Source organism: Labrus bergylta, chromosome 18 (genome assembly GCF_963930695.1).
Source record: "Labrus bergylta chromosome 18, fLabBer1.1, whole genome shotgun sequence".
In the NCBI taxonomy this organism is placed as follows: Eukaryota; Metazoa; Chordata; class Actinopteri; order Labriformes; family Labridae; genus Labrus; species Labrus bergylta.
Window position 1 is genome coordinate 17,884,786 of NC_089212.1, and position 15,548 is coordinate 17,900,333.

At 39.5% G+C, this 15,548-nt stretch overlaps 1 protein-coding gene across 3 annotated transcripts in view; it reads right to left on the reverse strand.

Annotated features, from left to right (window-relative positions):
• The window catches only part of sash1b (SAM and SH3 domain containing 1b), a 47,089-nt gene that overhangs the window by 9,875 nt on the left and 21,666 nt on the right, over positions 1-15,548 (reverse strand). The window contains exons 1-5 of one of the 3 annotated variants that reach the window (XM_020627195.3): positions 7,152-7,290; positions 3,818-3,946; positions 2,719-2,769; positions 2,220-2,269; positions 155-195 (exon numbers count right to left, since the gene is read on the reverse strand). In XM_020627195.3, coding sequence (XP_020482851.2) covers positions 155-195; positions 2,220-2,269; positions 2,719-2,769; positions 3,818-3,862 — 187 coding nt within the window. In that variant the 5' untranslated portion in view covers positions 3,863-3,946; positions 7,152-7,290. Of the gene's footprint in view, positions 1-154; positions 196-269; positions 674-2,219; positions 2,270-2,718; positions 2,770-3,817; positions 3,947-7,151; positions 7,291-15,548 lie in introns of those variants that run through there. The other 2 variants (XM_020627193.3, XM_020627202.3) reach the window with 2 other exon arrangements.

Genomic DNA, 15,548 nt, shown 5'->3' on the forward strand with positions numbered 1-15,548 from the left:
AATACACAAACAAACACACACATATTTGTAAAGATGTTCATTTAAAAGAGCTAGTTTATTGTAAGAAGGCTTTTACATATATATTAACTAGATTCTGATTTCAATAAAGATTATGTAATGAATGTATTGAAGATTCATATAAATGACAACATACCTCCAGACCCATCATCAGAGCTGGATTTGTGCACAGGAAACCTGAAAATGAAACCAAAGATTAACTTCATTCTGAGAGTCAGAATAAGGAATCAAAGCTCTGAACAGAGCGGTACCTGTTTTCCAAAGTTATTTTCTTCATTTTCCCTGCTATGCCACCATCTCCCTCAACATGTCTGTCTATCTCAGGACCGCGACTTGCGTCAGATTTGAAAACTAAAAAAGAGAGCGAGTCACAAAAGCGTTCTGTCTTTCATAACACTGCCATCCCAGTGAAGGGAAATCAAAGTAGTCCAAACTGATGTAAGAGACCGGCTGCTCTTGGCTGATGAACAGAGGTCAGCGCTCTCCGGCCATCACAGGAACAATAGATCCCTTTTTCGTGTCCAGTCAGGGTTTTGCAGCCGCAGCAGCGCTAACGTGGCCTCTGCATTCTCTGCACACTTTCACCCTCTCTGTCTGTCTGTCACACAACATCTCTCTGGGCTGTTTGTGGTTTATAGCTGTCTGTTTCTCTCTCCCCGTCTCTCACTCTTCATCTCTCTGGGCTGTTTGTATCTGTGTCTCTGTGTCTCTGTGTCTCTGTGTCTCTCTCTCTCTCTCTCTCTCTGAGGGAGCACTTGTTCCTGGTGTTGAATATGGGTAAATGTACTTTATGTTTTTAAATGTATTTTATTATTTAACCTTTATTTAACCAGGTTGTTGACCCATTGAGATCAAGATCCCTTTCACAAAACACTGGTGGGTCCTATAACCTGGAGTAAATGTACTTCTTAAATCTTAACATTTAAAATATTCCATTTGACGCAGCTCAAAGTTGTTAACACACCTAGAAATTGACAGAACCTGATTTTTATAAAACACATTGTCCGTGAAATTAGAGAAAATGAAAATATTGAATATATATTTTGCATGACCACATTAAAATCTTTGCCATAAAACAATAGACTGTGGGGCGCCGGTAGCGTGGTAGTTAGTGTGCGTGCACCGTGTAAGGAGACTCCTCTCCTACATGTCATTCCCTACTCTCTCTCCCTGATATTCAACTCACCCACTGTCCCATCTTTACAATAAAGGCACAAAAAAAATCCCCCCAAAACATCTGGTTCACTTTTCTTTAGAAGAGCATAGAACAGGTCAAAGATTAAAGATGCCGGCCACACTTGTAGACTCTATTTAAGGCTACAGAAAGAGATTTCAACACAAGCTCTTTTCAATGCACATTCATATTATTATGGCTTAAAAAAGTATATAAATGGATATTCATTCTTTAGCTGGTAAACTAAGTGTACCATAATAATAATTTTTTGGACCTTTCTAGCATCAGTTCTATTTTGATGTCATTGGGAGGAAACAGAAAACTACTAAAACAGAGCCTATAACGTGTGTAAAAATAATCTAAAATGTTGCAATCAGTTTCTTTCAGAAATAATTTGTACTTGTCCCACTAGGGGGCAGTGTTAGGCTCCTTTCTAAATACATGTGTTATTAAAAAAAGACATCTGTGTGACGTGTTTCTGTCTAGGGTTGAGAATATTAAAGGCTTGACTCTTCAACAGTCCTAAGCAAACCATTATGTTGCTTTATCTTTAGTCATAACCAAATTCCTTTATCATATTCAGCTTTCCAGTGACAAAAGATGAGTAATCCGTGAAATCCTTCAAATCCAAACAATGGGGGGAAGGAAGGAAGTTTGGAGGTGACACAAAAAGGATTCATAAATGTGATTAGAGGGCACGAGGAAGGAGAGGAGAGAAAGATGTCCTCCGGGTGACACAGATAATAGAGGAGAAGCAGGTCAGATTAAAGAATCAGTGATATATCAAATGAAATGCTGAAAATGTAGTCCGTAGTGATGAAACACTACGGCATCACCTGGGTGAAATATCAGTCCCAGCCATGTTATGTATCAAGATATTTACTGGTCTTTATAGCCTTCAGTCAGTACAGTATGTCTCTGTTCTAATGTCACACACTGCCTGCCCTTGTTAACGATGATGGGACTCTAGCGACTTCACAGTGAAATGTTAAAGTTGTGATAATGGGTTAAAATAATAATGTTGTACCTTCTCTCCGTCTCTGGAGTGGAAGTGGTACTGCTGAGTCCGAGGGATTCCTAATAGAAAATAAAAAAAAAGGAATTTAAATAAATACAAAGACAGTTCTTTATTTCGATCAGCTTTTTTGTTATTCTTTCTTTCTTTTGTGTAACCAATAACTTTAAAAAATGTTTTATTTCAGATTTTTGAGATAGAGGCCATACAACATTATGACATTTTCACAGATGACATTTTGATATGTTAAACACACTAATTAGAATGTGTCAACTATATCTAATAATTCACTAATTACAACCAGGATGTTCTTCCTAACATTAAAAGTCTCATGGCCGACTCGCTGCATCAGTCATTCAAACATCACTTTTTTAAGTCCTATTCTTTGGTTTTGCTTAAAGAAAATCATGACAAAGCGATTCCTCAGCCTCTTATCAGCCGGTCTGCTGACGCACGTAAGAGGAAGTTGCCTCCTCTTGGGGGCCTGACACACTCGGAGCTGGACACTCACCTGGATCTGAGAGCGGAGCAGCACTGATGTGGCCACTGAGTCAACCTTTCCCTGAAACACACAGGCAGGGGAAGCGGAGGAGTAAATTATAGTGTCATCATAACACAGAAATAGATATAATATTCAGTTGACTGAATCTTCCAGCCCACATTATGGACTAACACCGGTTCAGTTATGTGCCACCGGTTATGGCCTCTGTAATCGTTGTACAGGAGTGTAAAGGAACTGAACTCTGAACTTCTTTAAAAGTCACAAGCTGATGAGGATTTAAAAAAAAAGACTAGAAGTGAACTGTTAGAATTTATCAATTTAAATCTGACTGTAAAAAGAAAAAAGCCTTTATTTACATTTTTAACAATCTATTGTTTTGATGCAGAGTAGAGAAATGCTTGTTATGTTTTAGGGCAAATAGTCATAACACAAGTTTAACACAGACACACAACATTGCAAGAAGCAAGGACAAGTTAAAAGAAGAGTTTCACGTTTAAAGAAACATGCTCATTCAATTATTTGCCAAGCCTAAGATGAAAAGGCAGCCAACAGTGGGATAGCTTAGCATACAAACTGAAGACAGTCAGCCTGGGTAAACGAACAAGATAAAGCATTTTATTAGATCTGTAAGGTCCTCTAATCAGGGTTTGCTGGTAGTTAAATACTCCAGATTGAAGACCAGACTGTGCTTTTGAGGTCGTAGTGCCAACACTATGGAACACCTTTGGGTCAAAGATTTGTGGACACTGTTGACTCTTTTAAATAGCAACTAAAGACCTACTTGTTTATGCTTTATGTGTTTAGTATATTGTTGTTATCTGTTTTGTTTTTTTCATCATTTGGAAAACACTTTTTGACTTTCTTATGTGAAAGTTGCTATTCAACTAAAGTTATATTTATTATTACTAAGAGAGTTTGAATGCTGCTGGTTGCCAGATTTTGTAGTCTTTTAGGTAGAGCTAGGCCAACAGATCCCTCCTGTTTTTATGCTAAGCGGGTGTCAATCTTTCCATCCAACAGTAGCAGCATTAGCAGTAGCCACTTCATCAATTTAGAGCTGAGATATAGTTTACTGTCTTAACTTCCATGAAATAAAGTGACATTTTACCATCTCCGCGTCTTGCACTACTTTGCGTTTCCGCAGCTCCTCCATCCTTTCACACACGTCGCCGAGGGAGGTGCCGTAATACTGTGAATACTCCTGAACCAGCTCATCAAGGTTCCCCACCGAGCCATCCTAAAAGAGATAAGAGAGATGTTCAAACAGATATCACCACAGACCAAAGAGGAAAACGACACCCCAAAGAGATTTAGCTGGACGCCACACAGCAGCAGCAAACACTGTAAACACTGACCACATGATTAAAGGCATTGTTTAAAGGTTTAGTACAGTCACCAGCAAAACAAACGGACAGGAAACACTTTGATAAAGCACCAGGAGTGTAAAAGTATTTCAGACTTCCAGCTGTGATATTGCCTCTGACTCCACCAGATTGTTGTCTTCCTGCACGATGACCCCTTTCAGCTCCTCAGCCCTCCTCAGACCTGACCCCCGGGAGGAGGAAGCACCTCATGACGTAGCTACGACTCTCTCTCCGCTCTCGTACAGTCATCAGAGGTCGACTTAAGAGGCCACGGTTCAGTGTACCGTAAATCACATGAAGTAAGAATCACTCAGCCAGATGAGTCTTTGTCCTGACACACAGCAAATTCTTCTGGATGTAACCCCTTTATATTTCCTACAATTGTGCTACTTAAAGATATGTGCATGCACAAAGACACTGAAGAGATAAATCATTTTGAAGAATTTTGCTGAGTTTGAGGACATAAAGACCTTTGGGACCACGTTTAAAACAAGGGCAGGTTTCCTTGAGAGGGGAATAACACTTGGGCTGGACTAAAGAGGCATTTTAATCCAGGTGCCTAACTGTAAATAGAGGCTCTTAAGATTCTTCTAAATACTGACTGAAGCGACATGTTGAACATCTTGGCTGACCAAATTTTCACCTCTTTTTTCCTCATTCAGCAGGAAAAAACACATTGGGATACATAAAAAGGCGCACATTTTAAAGGTTTGATTTGGGGCTTTTTAGGCCTTTCATCTAGAGACAGGACAGTGGATAGAGTCAGAAATCAGAGAGAGAGATAGTGTGGGATAACATGCGGGAAAGGAGCCACAGCTCGCCCTCTTGGAGGACTATTGTTTCTGTACATGGGCCGTGTGCCCTAATCACTAGTCTACAGGTGTCCCACATGCCACGTTTCTACCCAACTGATGATTACAAATATCAACTCTTCCTTTGTTTGGTTCTGCACCGACTCCCGGAGGAATGATCTAACTAGCAGTATAATCGATCTCTACCTCAACCAACGAGATCTTATTTAGTCTGGAAATGTCACTTTTAGATCATCATTGACCTTCAACCAAATTGTACATTTTGAGTCCACAAAAACTACAACAAAGAGTAGTAAGACATCATGATCTTCATTGATCATTATATCCACCTTTAAAGAAGAAACCTCTACAAACTCAAGTCTCAAGTCAAGAGTTAAAGGAAAGCTCTTTTTGATGGTCTTAAATCGAGTCCTGCTCATTAGGCTCAGGGCCATGAAGGGTTGGGGTAAATTAATTTAAACACTTTTAGGATGTCTGTCCAGAGATAACATAAAGATACATATTTTCATCAGAACAAAATGTGCATTCTCCCTCGGTGTGCCAGAGCTTTATTAGATTTGCAAAAAGACAATATTCTGAAATGATATGACATTGAAGAAATGTGCTCCATATTTTAAAACATGTTTTAATGCTATGTAAAGAAATAAAGACTTCTATTATAATGTTAATGCGGAGCAGGAAGACAGCTTGAATAAACCATGACTTTAACAACTAACCAAAGATCATAAGATAATACGGCTGCTGAAAGATATGAAGATTTATATAAAGAGTATGTAGAAAGTTTAACATCAGACCTGGTGGTGAGTTATAACTGTCTAGATGTATGCAAGCTGTGTGTGATGAATGAGCATCCAGTATGTCCATAAACTGTTTTACACTTCGATATCATTTGGCTTCAGTCATTCATGCTGTATCCTGAAGGTATGCAAATGTGCCCTCTGAAAACAGCCCTCTGCAGTGAAAGGCAATACTGTAGGCTCACTTGTCTTGTGGCATGATAGACTGTGACTGGCTCAACTGTCCAGAAAAGAGGGCCATTCATTTAGTAAATGACATGCCCCCGGGTCCAGAGAGGCCTGAAAATCTGGCTTCTTTTTATACAGTCATAAGAAACGAGGCTGAGAAACTCCGCACCGTGCCTGGCTGTGGCTGCTTTTCTGCCTCAGACTGCTGCTGATCCACATAAACAGCCTATTGTGACACAGCCACATGATATTGCATGGCACTGAGTGCTTATTAGAGACGGTGCGTGTATACATCCCTGTAAAAGTCAACATAAACAAAGGTCAAGCATAGAAAACAAACTGACCTGAATGTTCAATCAGATAAACAATGAGGAGTAGCATTTAGCAGCCTGAAATACGAACAAAGTGGGAAAATATTCCAGTGTGCTTTATATTTCCCTCTGTCTCCAAATTAATGGTCTCAAAGCCAAAATTGCAGGCATGAGACATCGACCACAGAGACTTGAAATGGAGAGTGTGGTCTCACATTTCTCACGAGCTGAGCATCTCATAGGCAGACAAAAGATCCACGTGCCCCCGGGGCCCCGAGTGTCTAATGAGTGTTTTTACAGTTCCTCTGTCCTGGCTCACCCTTTCAGCAACCAGAGACCCAACCAGATACGTCACAAAGTATCAGCAAAGAGTATCACTTTATCTCGCTTCAACACCAAAGACGGTGGAGTTTTGTCTCACTTCAAAAGTCAATACAAAGATTGTCAGATGATTCAAAAAAACCATTCTATGACGCAAATAAGAAAAGTTCTGAGAGTAAATTTAAGTTCATGTTTGTCAGGAATTCCACAGAATACCACATCTGACTGACGTAGCACTGCAGCGTGATTGATAAACATGTCGGGACACAGTAAAAACAAAGTTTGCTTTTATTCAATTTGATATTATTTAGTAAAATACATCTCATGTTGAGAATGTCTCTAGAAGTCCTCTTTAAACACTTTCTAGAGCTTTGTTAGCAATACAACTTGATCTTGAACAAATGTCACTGAAGGATTTTGAGCTCAGCAGAAAATGTTAAAACATCATTATTTATATAAACTATAACTGTGTATGGAACAACGACTCGCCTGTGCTTTTTATTCAACAGACATTTCATGAACTCTACAGCCTCACAAGGAAAGATGCACACCATAAAAATGTCCATTGAAACAAGGCTATTTGAATGAACTTTTCCCAATGAATCTCCAGGAAACTACCAGCGCTAACCATCGGAGCACATTCCAGTACAAACATAAAAATACACTCACCACAAACAGGCATCAGGCTGCACACAGTACACCCAGCACTACTTTCTCTTCAGTCCCACCACTGTGCTGTAAGTGAACGGCACTTTGGAACTTTACTCAGCTCACTGAGTGGAGGACAATACATCCTGAAGTGAAGGGGAGGGGTGTCCGGCGCACACAGATCAGGGGGGAGTTTGGCTGTGGGGGGGGGGAGAGGGGGAGAGGGGGAGTTGCAACCACATGTGACGCTGGTGCTGCTGGGTGGGGCGCTCGACTCTCTCCAGCTGCGGCCCACAGGGACTGTCTGACTCACATGTTCAAATAAACCAGCAGTTCCTAGCGTGTGAGAGTGAGCCTGCATGTTTATGTCTGCAGCCGAGTTAAAGTTGATGTGTCAGGCTTTCGAAGAAATGTGAAATACAGGTCAGATATGTCTCCCTCTGCTGAGATAGAGGTTTCTCTCAGAACAGAGTACTCAACAAAGCTCATTGATTTTAACATCTTTGCACTTGTATTCAATTGGTTACATTACGATAACTTATATATATATATTTTTTTTTTGACAATTATTCAGTGGAGTATTTTTCTAGGAAACCAAAGGTGCGTTTACTTTTCAATCTATCACAAATTGTCATTGTGTGCATCCTTAAGGTCTAAAACGGGGTTACGAGCATTTCCTTCCTCGTAAAAAGTGTTATAAGTCTATTTTCTGTTTACATTTTTTTTCTTTACTTATGTTTTCCTACTTCTTCACCACCTCTTTGGAGCATTACAGTGCTGCTTCTTCCTGTGTTGAAAACCGAACATTACTTGAGTACAGTCAGTGTTAGTATGAATTTTCATGAATTCATGCATTTTGGTAATTTTGTGTTAGACCATTTAAATCTGTCTACCTTCTGAGGGTGTTTCTCCCTTTAGGTCTGTGTAGCTGTAACACATATGTGTAAGACGTCTCGTAGCAGCGGAGCTATATTTGGATAGGAGCCAAGTGTTAATGTTGTGAACTGAAAAGGAAATATGATTTGCTGAAGTTGAAGAAATGTACATATCTGACATTTATAAGTAAAGGTAACATCGTCTTCTTCTTTCTATCCTATTAGAAGTGTATAAAAATGGAAAGGAATTTGTAGGCTGTACCTGCTTACAGAATATAAGGAAGACTGTTAACATGAAAAGTTTGTCAGCCATGCGTGTTCTGTTGCCGAATACGTTCTGAGATAATCCACAGTCTGTCTCATAATTTCCTCATTAAACATTTACAACAGAAACACCCCACCTAACAGTCATCACTACGAAACTCAATATCTCAGTTCTGTCCTTGTACACTGCAAACAAAAGGCTTCTCACTTTTGAATACTCCTGAGTTGCTAATATCTCCACCTCTAGTTGAGTTTTATAAATCTGTTACTCATAACTAAGAAATGCTGCAGATTTACATTGAAATGATTGAAGAGTATATTTGCAGAAGTTTTCTGAATATTGCCAGGCTTCAAGTACCTTTCAATGTTTTTTGTTTATTTTAACATGAACACCAGAAGATGGCAGCAAATAGTAACTCTAACATCTGAGTCATTCAGTTACTTCCACACGGAGCTGAAGCTCAGTAAATGAAACACAAGTGGAAACTAAACATTAAACATTAAATGTACTGTCTGTTTATTGACTTGTTGTGGGTAAACTTCCACTCATCAGTTTAATGTTATTTAATTATGTCAGATTCTCTGTGCACTAATGAACTAATAAATATTAAGGTCAATTTGCAACATATTGAGCCTCAAAGTAGAATTGAAAGCAGAACAAGTCAGTGCAGTGATTTGATTTCCTCCTCTGCTAGTGTGTGTACATATCAACAATGGCATTTTTACATGTCCTTAAGGCATTAAGTATCAGGGTGGTGACCTCGTTTGCCTGCAGACAGTCTGTGAGATTAAATGTGAAAATATAACCCTGAGCATCATTGTGCACTGTGACCCTACTCCCTCTAATCTTCATCTTTAGTAACTGACTTCTGACTCCAGAGCAGTGAGCAGCAAGCAGCAGGAGGTAACAATACCAGTGTCAGATCTGCAGCAGGAGGCTACAGATTAAACTGAGCTGCAGATGGATGGTGGAGATGGCTGAGTGTTGCATTCTGCTTATGATGCCAAAGGGCTCAAGCAGCTCATGCCAGAAAGGGCAGTTTTCCGCCTGGCTACACAGCGGCGCTCCGCTCGTCACATTGGGGCACAGGGGGAGACGGAGACAGACGCCACTCCTCCCTGTCAGCCAGCTCCTTTCCTATCAGCATCAAGGCACCTGATTTCTGTCTGTGCCAACCTGGAGCGCGTGAGCACTCATCTGATCTTTGATCCCCGGGGAGATCCCTCTGTGCTCAGCGGAGTGAAGGAAGGTGGAAAGAGTAGCGCGTATGATCAGGAGGTTTAGCTCGGTATCACATCACAGGGAAGATTTGAGGTAGTAGCAGCAAAAAAACTGAAGTTATCTTTCAGTCTTTGTTGAGTTACTGCCTGTTGAAATGAGGTTTTGAAAAGGTTGTTTAAGGTCATTTTATTAGACATTTAAAACACATATCTGAAACTTGTATCAAAAAGTTTTCACATGCTCTGGACTTCTAACTACAGACGAGCTTCACTTTTGTTCTCCTTTAAATAAAGCAGTAGAAGAAGGAATGATTGGATGACTCTGAGAGTGTGTGCTATTAAACTGAACACTTTATATCAGTGTCATTTAAACATGCATGTTGTTTCTGTCATATTACTTTTTAAAGTGCATTAAGCTTGTTTGTATTTATAATGTCAACTCCTCATATATATTATAACTTCATCCCAAATATACTGCATCAATGCTGACACTTTGAAGTACTAATATATATATTTTTTCTCTTAGTTGTGGTACTATAAGAAGGACAGGATTTAACTAATTTATGTAATCAGAACCATGTCAACTGCTTTTTTTATTTATTTGTAAAACATTTGACATAATCACTAAAATGTCTTTGTATGTCAACTAAACATGTCTTTTTTTAAGAATTGATGCAGCATCACTTACAATAACATCATATTGCAATAATAACATGTATCTGTAACTTATCAAACATGGTTCATGCACACGAGATTAAGGTGATAAAAATGTTTTTTTTTTCATTGAGTATTTTTGGTCTGTTTTAGCAAATAAAAATAAACATTTTAAACTGTTTTGCATCCTTTTTTTTTTCCTTTTTCTCCAAAATTCTCTTCTCTGTTTTCTGTTCTGTTATAAAGCCGTGTTTTTCAATATCAAGTTTATTCTGAATGAATTTGTCGATAATCTTGGACCAAGTGTTGATTTATAATAGTGAGAAATTGCTGTTTGACGTTTGGAGCAGTCTTTATATTTAATATCTTCTTCTAAGCTTGACAATAATAAATGTTTGATGTCCTCAAATGAATCTTAAAATGTTTCACCAGCTGAAATGGGACAGAGATTTCTAAACTCATGCAAGTCTAAACACTCTATTCATTACCAGTTTCATGTGACCGTAGTGATATGTTATAGACCTAAGAAACGTGTGTGTGCTAGAAGAATTACTGCACTTCCAGAGTACCCAAGGGCCCTGTCCAGATCGACAGCCCCGGGGCCCCCTGAAGAGAATGAGGGGATCAGTGACCAGAGGATCAGAGTGGTAAGTGGGTTTTGACAAGTCCCAAATGAGGCTCTGATGAGAACGTTCACAGTGTGACATGCATGCTGTCATTCACAGGAACGGGCACTGAATATAGAATACCTGGTCATGTTTGAACTGCTCTAGTGAGGTCGGGTCAACCACTCTGTCTGATCCCCCTTTTTCACCCCGTAAGTCACTGTGCATATTTCTGCCTTCTGACAGAGACAAAGACAAGCTTTCTAATGCTCTCTTTCTGAACAGTTTATGGGGGAAAAAAGCCACAAACAGTTTTTGAAAGAAGTTTCTATGATAGTAAACCCACCAACTCTGAATCTGAGGATTAGTGGATCAGGATTTTGTAGAAGATATGAAATATGTGGAGGCCTCTTTCAATAAGAGAATTGAAAAAAAACTGCATTGTTGTTTTCTCGCGTGCAGCAATAAATAAAGATTCATGACGCTCAGAGTAACCAGCCCGGAGTTGGGATTTAAAAAAAAGGATGGTAAGGGAAACGCGAAAGAAGATTAAAAGGGCAGACAGGTCACGGAAACAAACCTTTTGTCTATGGCACTAAATCTAAATCTGATCAGGGATTTCAAGCATTAGTTGCACATAGCCTTGATTTAAAACGAGGAAACTCACATTTAAGTCGCGTTAAAATGAATCACATCGCACATTTGTGAATAAAGCTCAAGCTTTTATTGCGCAACCACCCTGTTTAGCTTCTGGATTGTCCCTGTTCCTTTGAACATGTTTAATTCAGCAGAGCAGACATCAAAAAGAAAATCATCCCCCTTTGAATTTCACTTAAATTGCACACACTGCCATCCAGAGGGGATTTAATACACACACATTTTCAGGGTGTTTTTGCAGTGGCAGATTGTTCCTATTCCTTGGAGCATGTTTAATTCAGTGGTGCTGAAAACAAATACAGTCCCAGACCTCCCTTTTTAAATTCAATTCAATTCACACCTAAACAGATCTTGTGTATTCCTCACTTCCTAACGCCTTTGTGAATGGCTCTGGGCTGGCAGTGAAGCAGCCTGTGGATTGTGAGTATTCCTTGGACCATGTTTAATTCAGAGGTGCTGAAATCATTTCAACTGCCCCTCACCCCCCTTTCCAGGGTAATTACCCTCGTGTGACTATGCCGTGATCCCTTAAAACACGACTTCCAGCTCACATCGTCTCTGGCTGTAATATCAGTGCTGCAGCTTAGTCCTCACAAGACCAAAACATCTACTGATCCTCCTGTGAGACGCAGCGTAGGAGTCATGGGCAGCTGTCAATCATGCAACGTAAGATCATGGGGCCCCAGAATGAGGTCATTCAAAATGGTGAGAAAAACAAGCGGATTGATGCAATCAGGAAAGAAAATACCCTCTGGACGTTTCTCTTTGAAACTTTTCATGGGAAAAACATGCAGAGGAGACATTTAAAGACTTAAAGACCAGACCTATTGTGCGTTAAATTTGATCTCATTAGTCGGAAATTCCCCCCCCCCCCCCCCCCCCGAAGTCAGAATTCCTATTTGAAAACTTGACGGACCTTCAGTAGCCCATTTAAAATCCAACATGGCTGCAAGGTGCATCAACAGTAACCTTTAAGCTGTTGCTATTGTGTTTATTAGCAACTTAGTCCTCTTTTTGTGTAATTAAATCAATCACAGCGATAGTATCGTGCAAGTGCTATCTGTTGACAAGTTGTTATGTTGTTATCGCCTGCTATTAGCTAACAAAACATAGGAACTCCTGCAGATGTCCATGTTGCTTGTCCGACTCAGACTTGCCAACTCTCAAATGGAACTCAGTTAACTCAGTTAAGTTGTGACGTCATTACCAGCTCCGAGATGTGACTTCCGAGGTAAACGGAACGCACCATTATTTGACCTGAGAAGTGGTTAAATCAAAACTACCAACTATGGTGCCGTGCCAAGTAAAATGGGTGGTTTACTGGTGTCAGTATTTGAACATTATTCAGAAAGAATGGGGGAGACAGCCACAGCTGATCTGATGCTAAGCCAGAGGTTACACATGTTGTTCAACAGACGCTGACAGATATTAAGGAAGAGGTCTTTCTAAGATCATCATTGTGACCTTTATCGTCCTGTAGGCTGATCCTCGTTGGGTCAACGAAGAAAGCAGCACAGTATTTTGTTTATTTACAAAGCACTTATTGGTAAACTCCCTTCTTACCTTACTACTCTCCTGTCCATAAACATATCGAGCCATTCGACAAGGTCTCAAAACCGGATAATTTTGAAAACACCAAGGTTTAGAACTGAATGGCGAAAGACTGCCTTTAGTGTTGCTGCACCCAGTATGTGGAATGACCTTCAGAGGATAGCTGTTGCCCTCTCTTGTTTCATACAGTGTTTTTAAAGACCTCGTGTCCAAACTACCTCAGGAAGGAAATTGCAACTGTTTCACAATGTGAATTCATTTTAAATGGACATGGTTTACATGTGTGAATAAATATGTGTTCCAGTGTCTAGATGTGTTTTTAACCGTTAATATGTTTATATTTGTGCTGTTTCTATTTTTGTATTGCTGCACGGCACCCCTGGAAAAGAGACCTCGGTCTCAGTGGGTCCTACCTGCTTAAATAAAGGATAGATAAAAAAATAAAAAGATGTTTCTGACAACATATTCCTCTGTTGTCTAGTCAGAGCTTGTATCTCTGCCAGCTCTCTCTCTCTCTCCTTAGGGGAATCTGTTTCTCACAGAACTGCAAAGTAACACTTGGATGATGTACTTTAAACGTTCAGATTGTGCTCACTGATCACACATGCCTCCTTTGACACCCTAACAGACCTGATGACAACATCTCCTGTCCAATTCAATTTGCCTCCTCCTCCTCCTCTGAGCTCTCAGATGTTGCGTCTCCCCCCCCCTCGCCATTCCAAGGACATCCACCTTACAGAAACTACACCCATTAATGGATGCTAACCGCAGCAAGCCAAGCATGTTCTGACATCATAAGAATTGCATGAGGATCTATAATAACCCTGAAGACCCATTGAACATGAGTGGGTTCACTTTAATGTTTGACATCTCTTACATGACCGATGAGATTTGTGATCTGCCTACAGTAATGTTGTGACTAAAGCTGCTGTAGTTTCATACATTTTTCTCAGCCAAAATGTATACATCTTTGAGAAACAACTTAAAAAAAACACTCAATAGAACTGACATGTGGTTTATTAAATATGCATAATCAGACATCCAAATTGATTGTCCATATTTGGCCCTTTGTTGGGGTTGACAAAGTGCTTTAACACCCTCACTCACATTTTTCAATCAATGTGCCTCATTAATGTTTCATGTGAATAAAAAAAAGCACATTCAGTAGTAAATTACATGAATGCGTAAACTATAAACTATAACTACAAACTATAAACTGAAGTGTGGCACTGTACCATCTAAAAATTAAATGTAACAGACTTCATTAAAAATGTTTTACCAAATAAAAGGCACAGTTGCCTTTCCATTAATGTAGGTTCTTTGAGTTGATTTTTTTACAACACATTCTTAGAGACCCTTAGATGCCTTAATGGCTCCCCTACATTCTTTGTGAAACACTGTCTGAGTATGAGCTCTGACTGAAAAAGCTGAACAAGGATTTTTCCTGGGTCGCATTTAAAAGAACCGAGTGGCCATGTTGTAGAAATATCATACAAACTTGAATAATGCAGAATGCTTAAACCATATTAAGTCAAGCAGAAGCACTCAGGAATAAAAAAATCAGTGATTAAATTCATGCATTATAAACCTCTCTCCCTGCAGTAGGCTATACAATTTATGTAAAATGTAGTTGAACTGATATAATGAATGAGTCCTCCCACACGACCAATTTACAAAGTAATGAAAAGTGCTTCAGTTTCAGATCTTAGAATGAATATCTTGGACACAATCAAATAAAAGATGGAAAGCACTAATACTACTGCACCTAGGTGTTCCTAGTCATTTGTGTTAATAACTACACTTCACTGCATGACATACCTTCAAACACATCTAATAACTTATGTGAATCTATTTTCATTTCGGTTACAAAGGGTTGTCTTGGTAACCACAAAAATGAATAACCACAAGCCAACTGCAAGAACAACCGCACTTAGGGCAGGGCGATTTTACAAAAATGTCCATATCAGTCGATATCGATAACTGTCACGATAAATGTCAAATGCTCCTGAGTTAAAGTTGAAGAAATCAGATGGTTAATTGAAGCTTAAACATCCTTTATTATCTGAACATGATAAACTATACTTGAACAGAGGAGCATTTTACAATCATAAGCTCAGTGCATGATGTTAAAAAACGCAGAAAATAGTTATATAATGATAATTCTGTTGTCGTTTTATTCCCCCAGGGCTAAATTATGTTGCGATAATTATTGTTTTATCGCCCAGGCGAAGTCACTTCACCTCGCCTCATGTTATGTATTCCTTGACCAAATTTTTCTTTTGCGCTTTTTTGTAGGCAAAAGGCTAAAGAGGAGGTGATTCTGGTGATAACTGTGGCTGCCATGACGGTGTTTCAGCACCAGGTGCTGTCCCCTCTGCAGCGCCGCTTGCATTCACTGCGGGAATGTTTGTGTCTATCTCTGATTATCATGATGTTGTTGAGAAATAAAAAGATAAATAAAAGTCACAATCTAAATAAGCTTCCCAGCCAGATACTAATGCTGGTGGGCCCTGATTCACAAGTAAATTTGTTAAATAATAAAAAGGGTGTGTGCGATTATACCGCATATGTTATTTGAGCCACCCTGAATC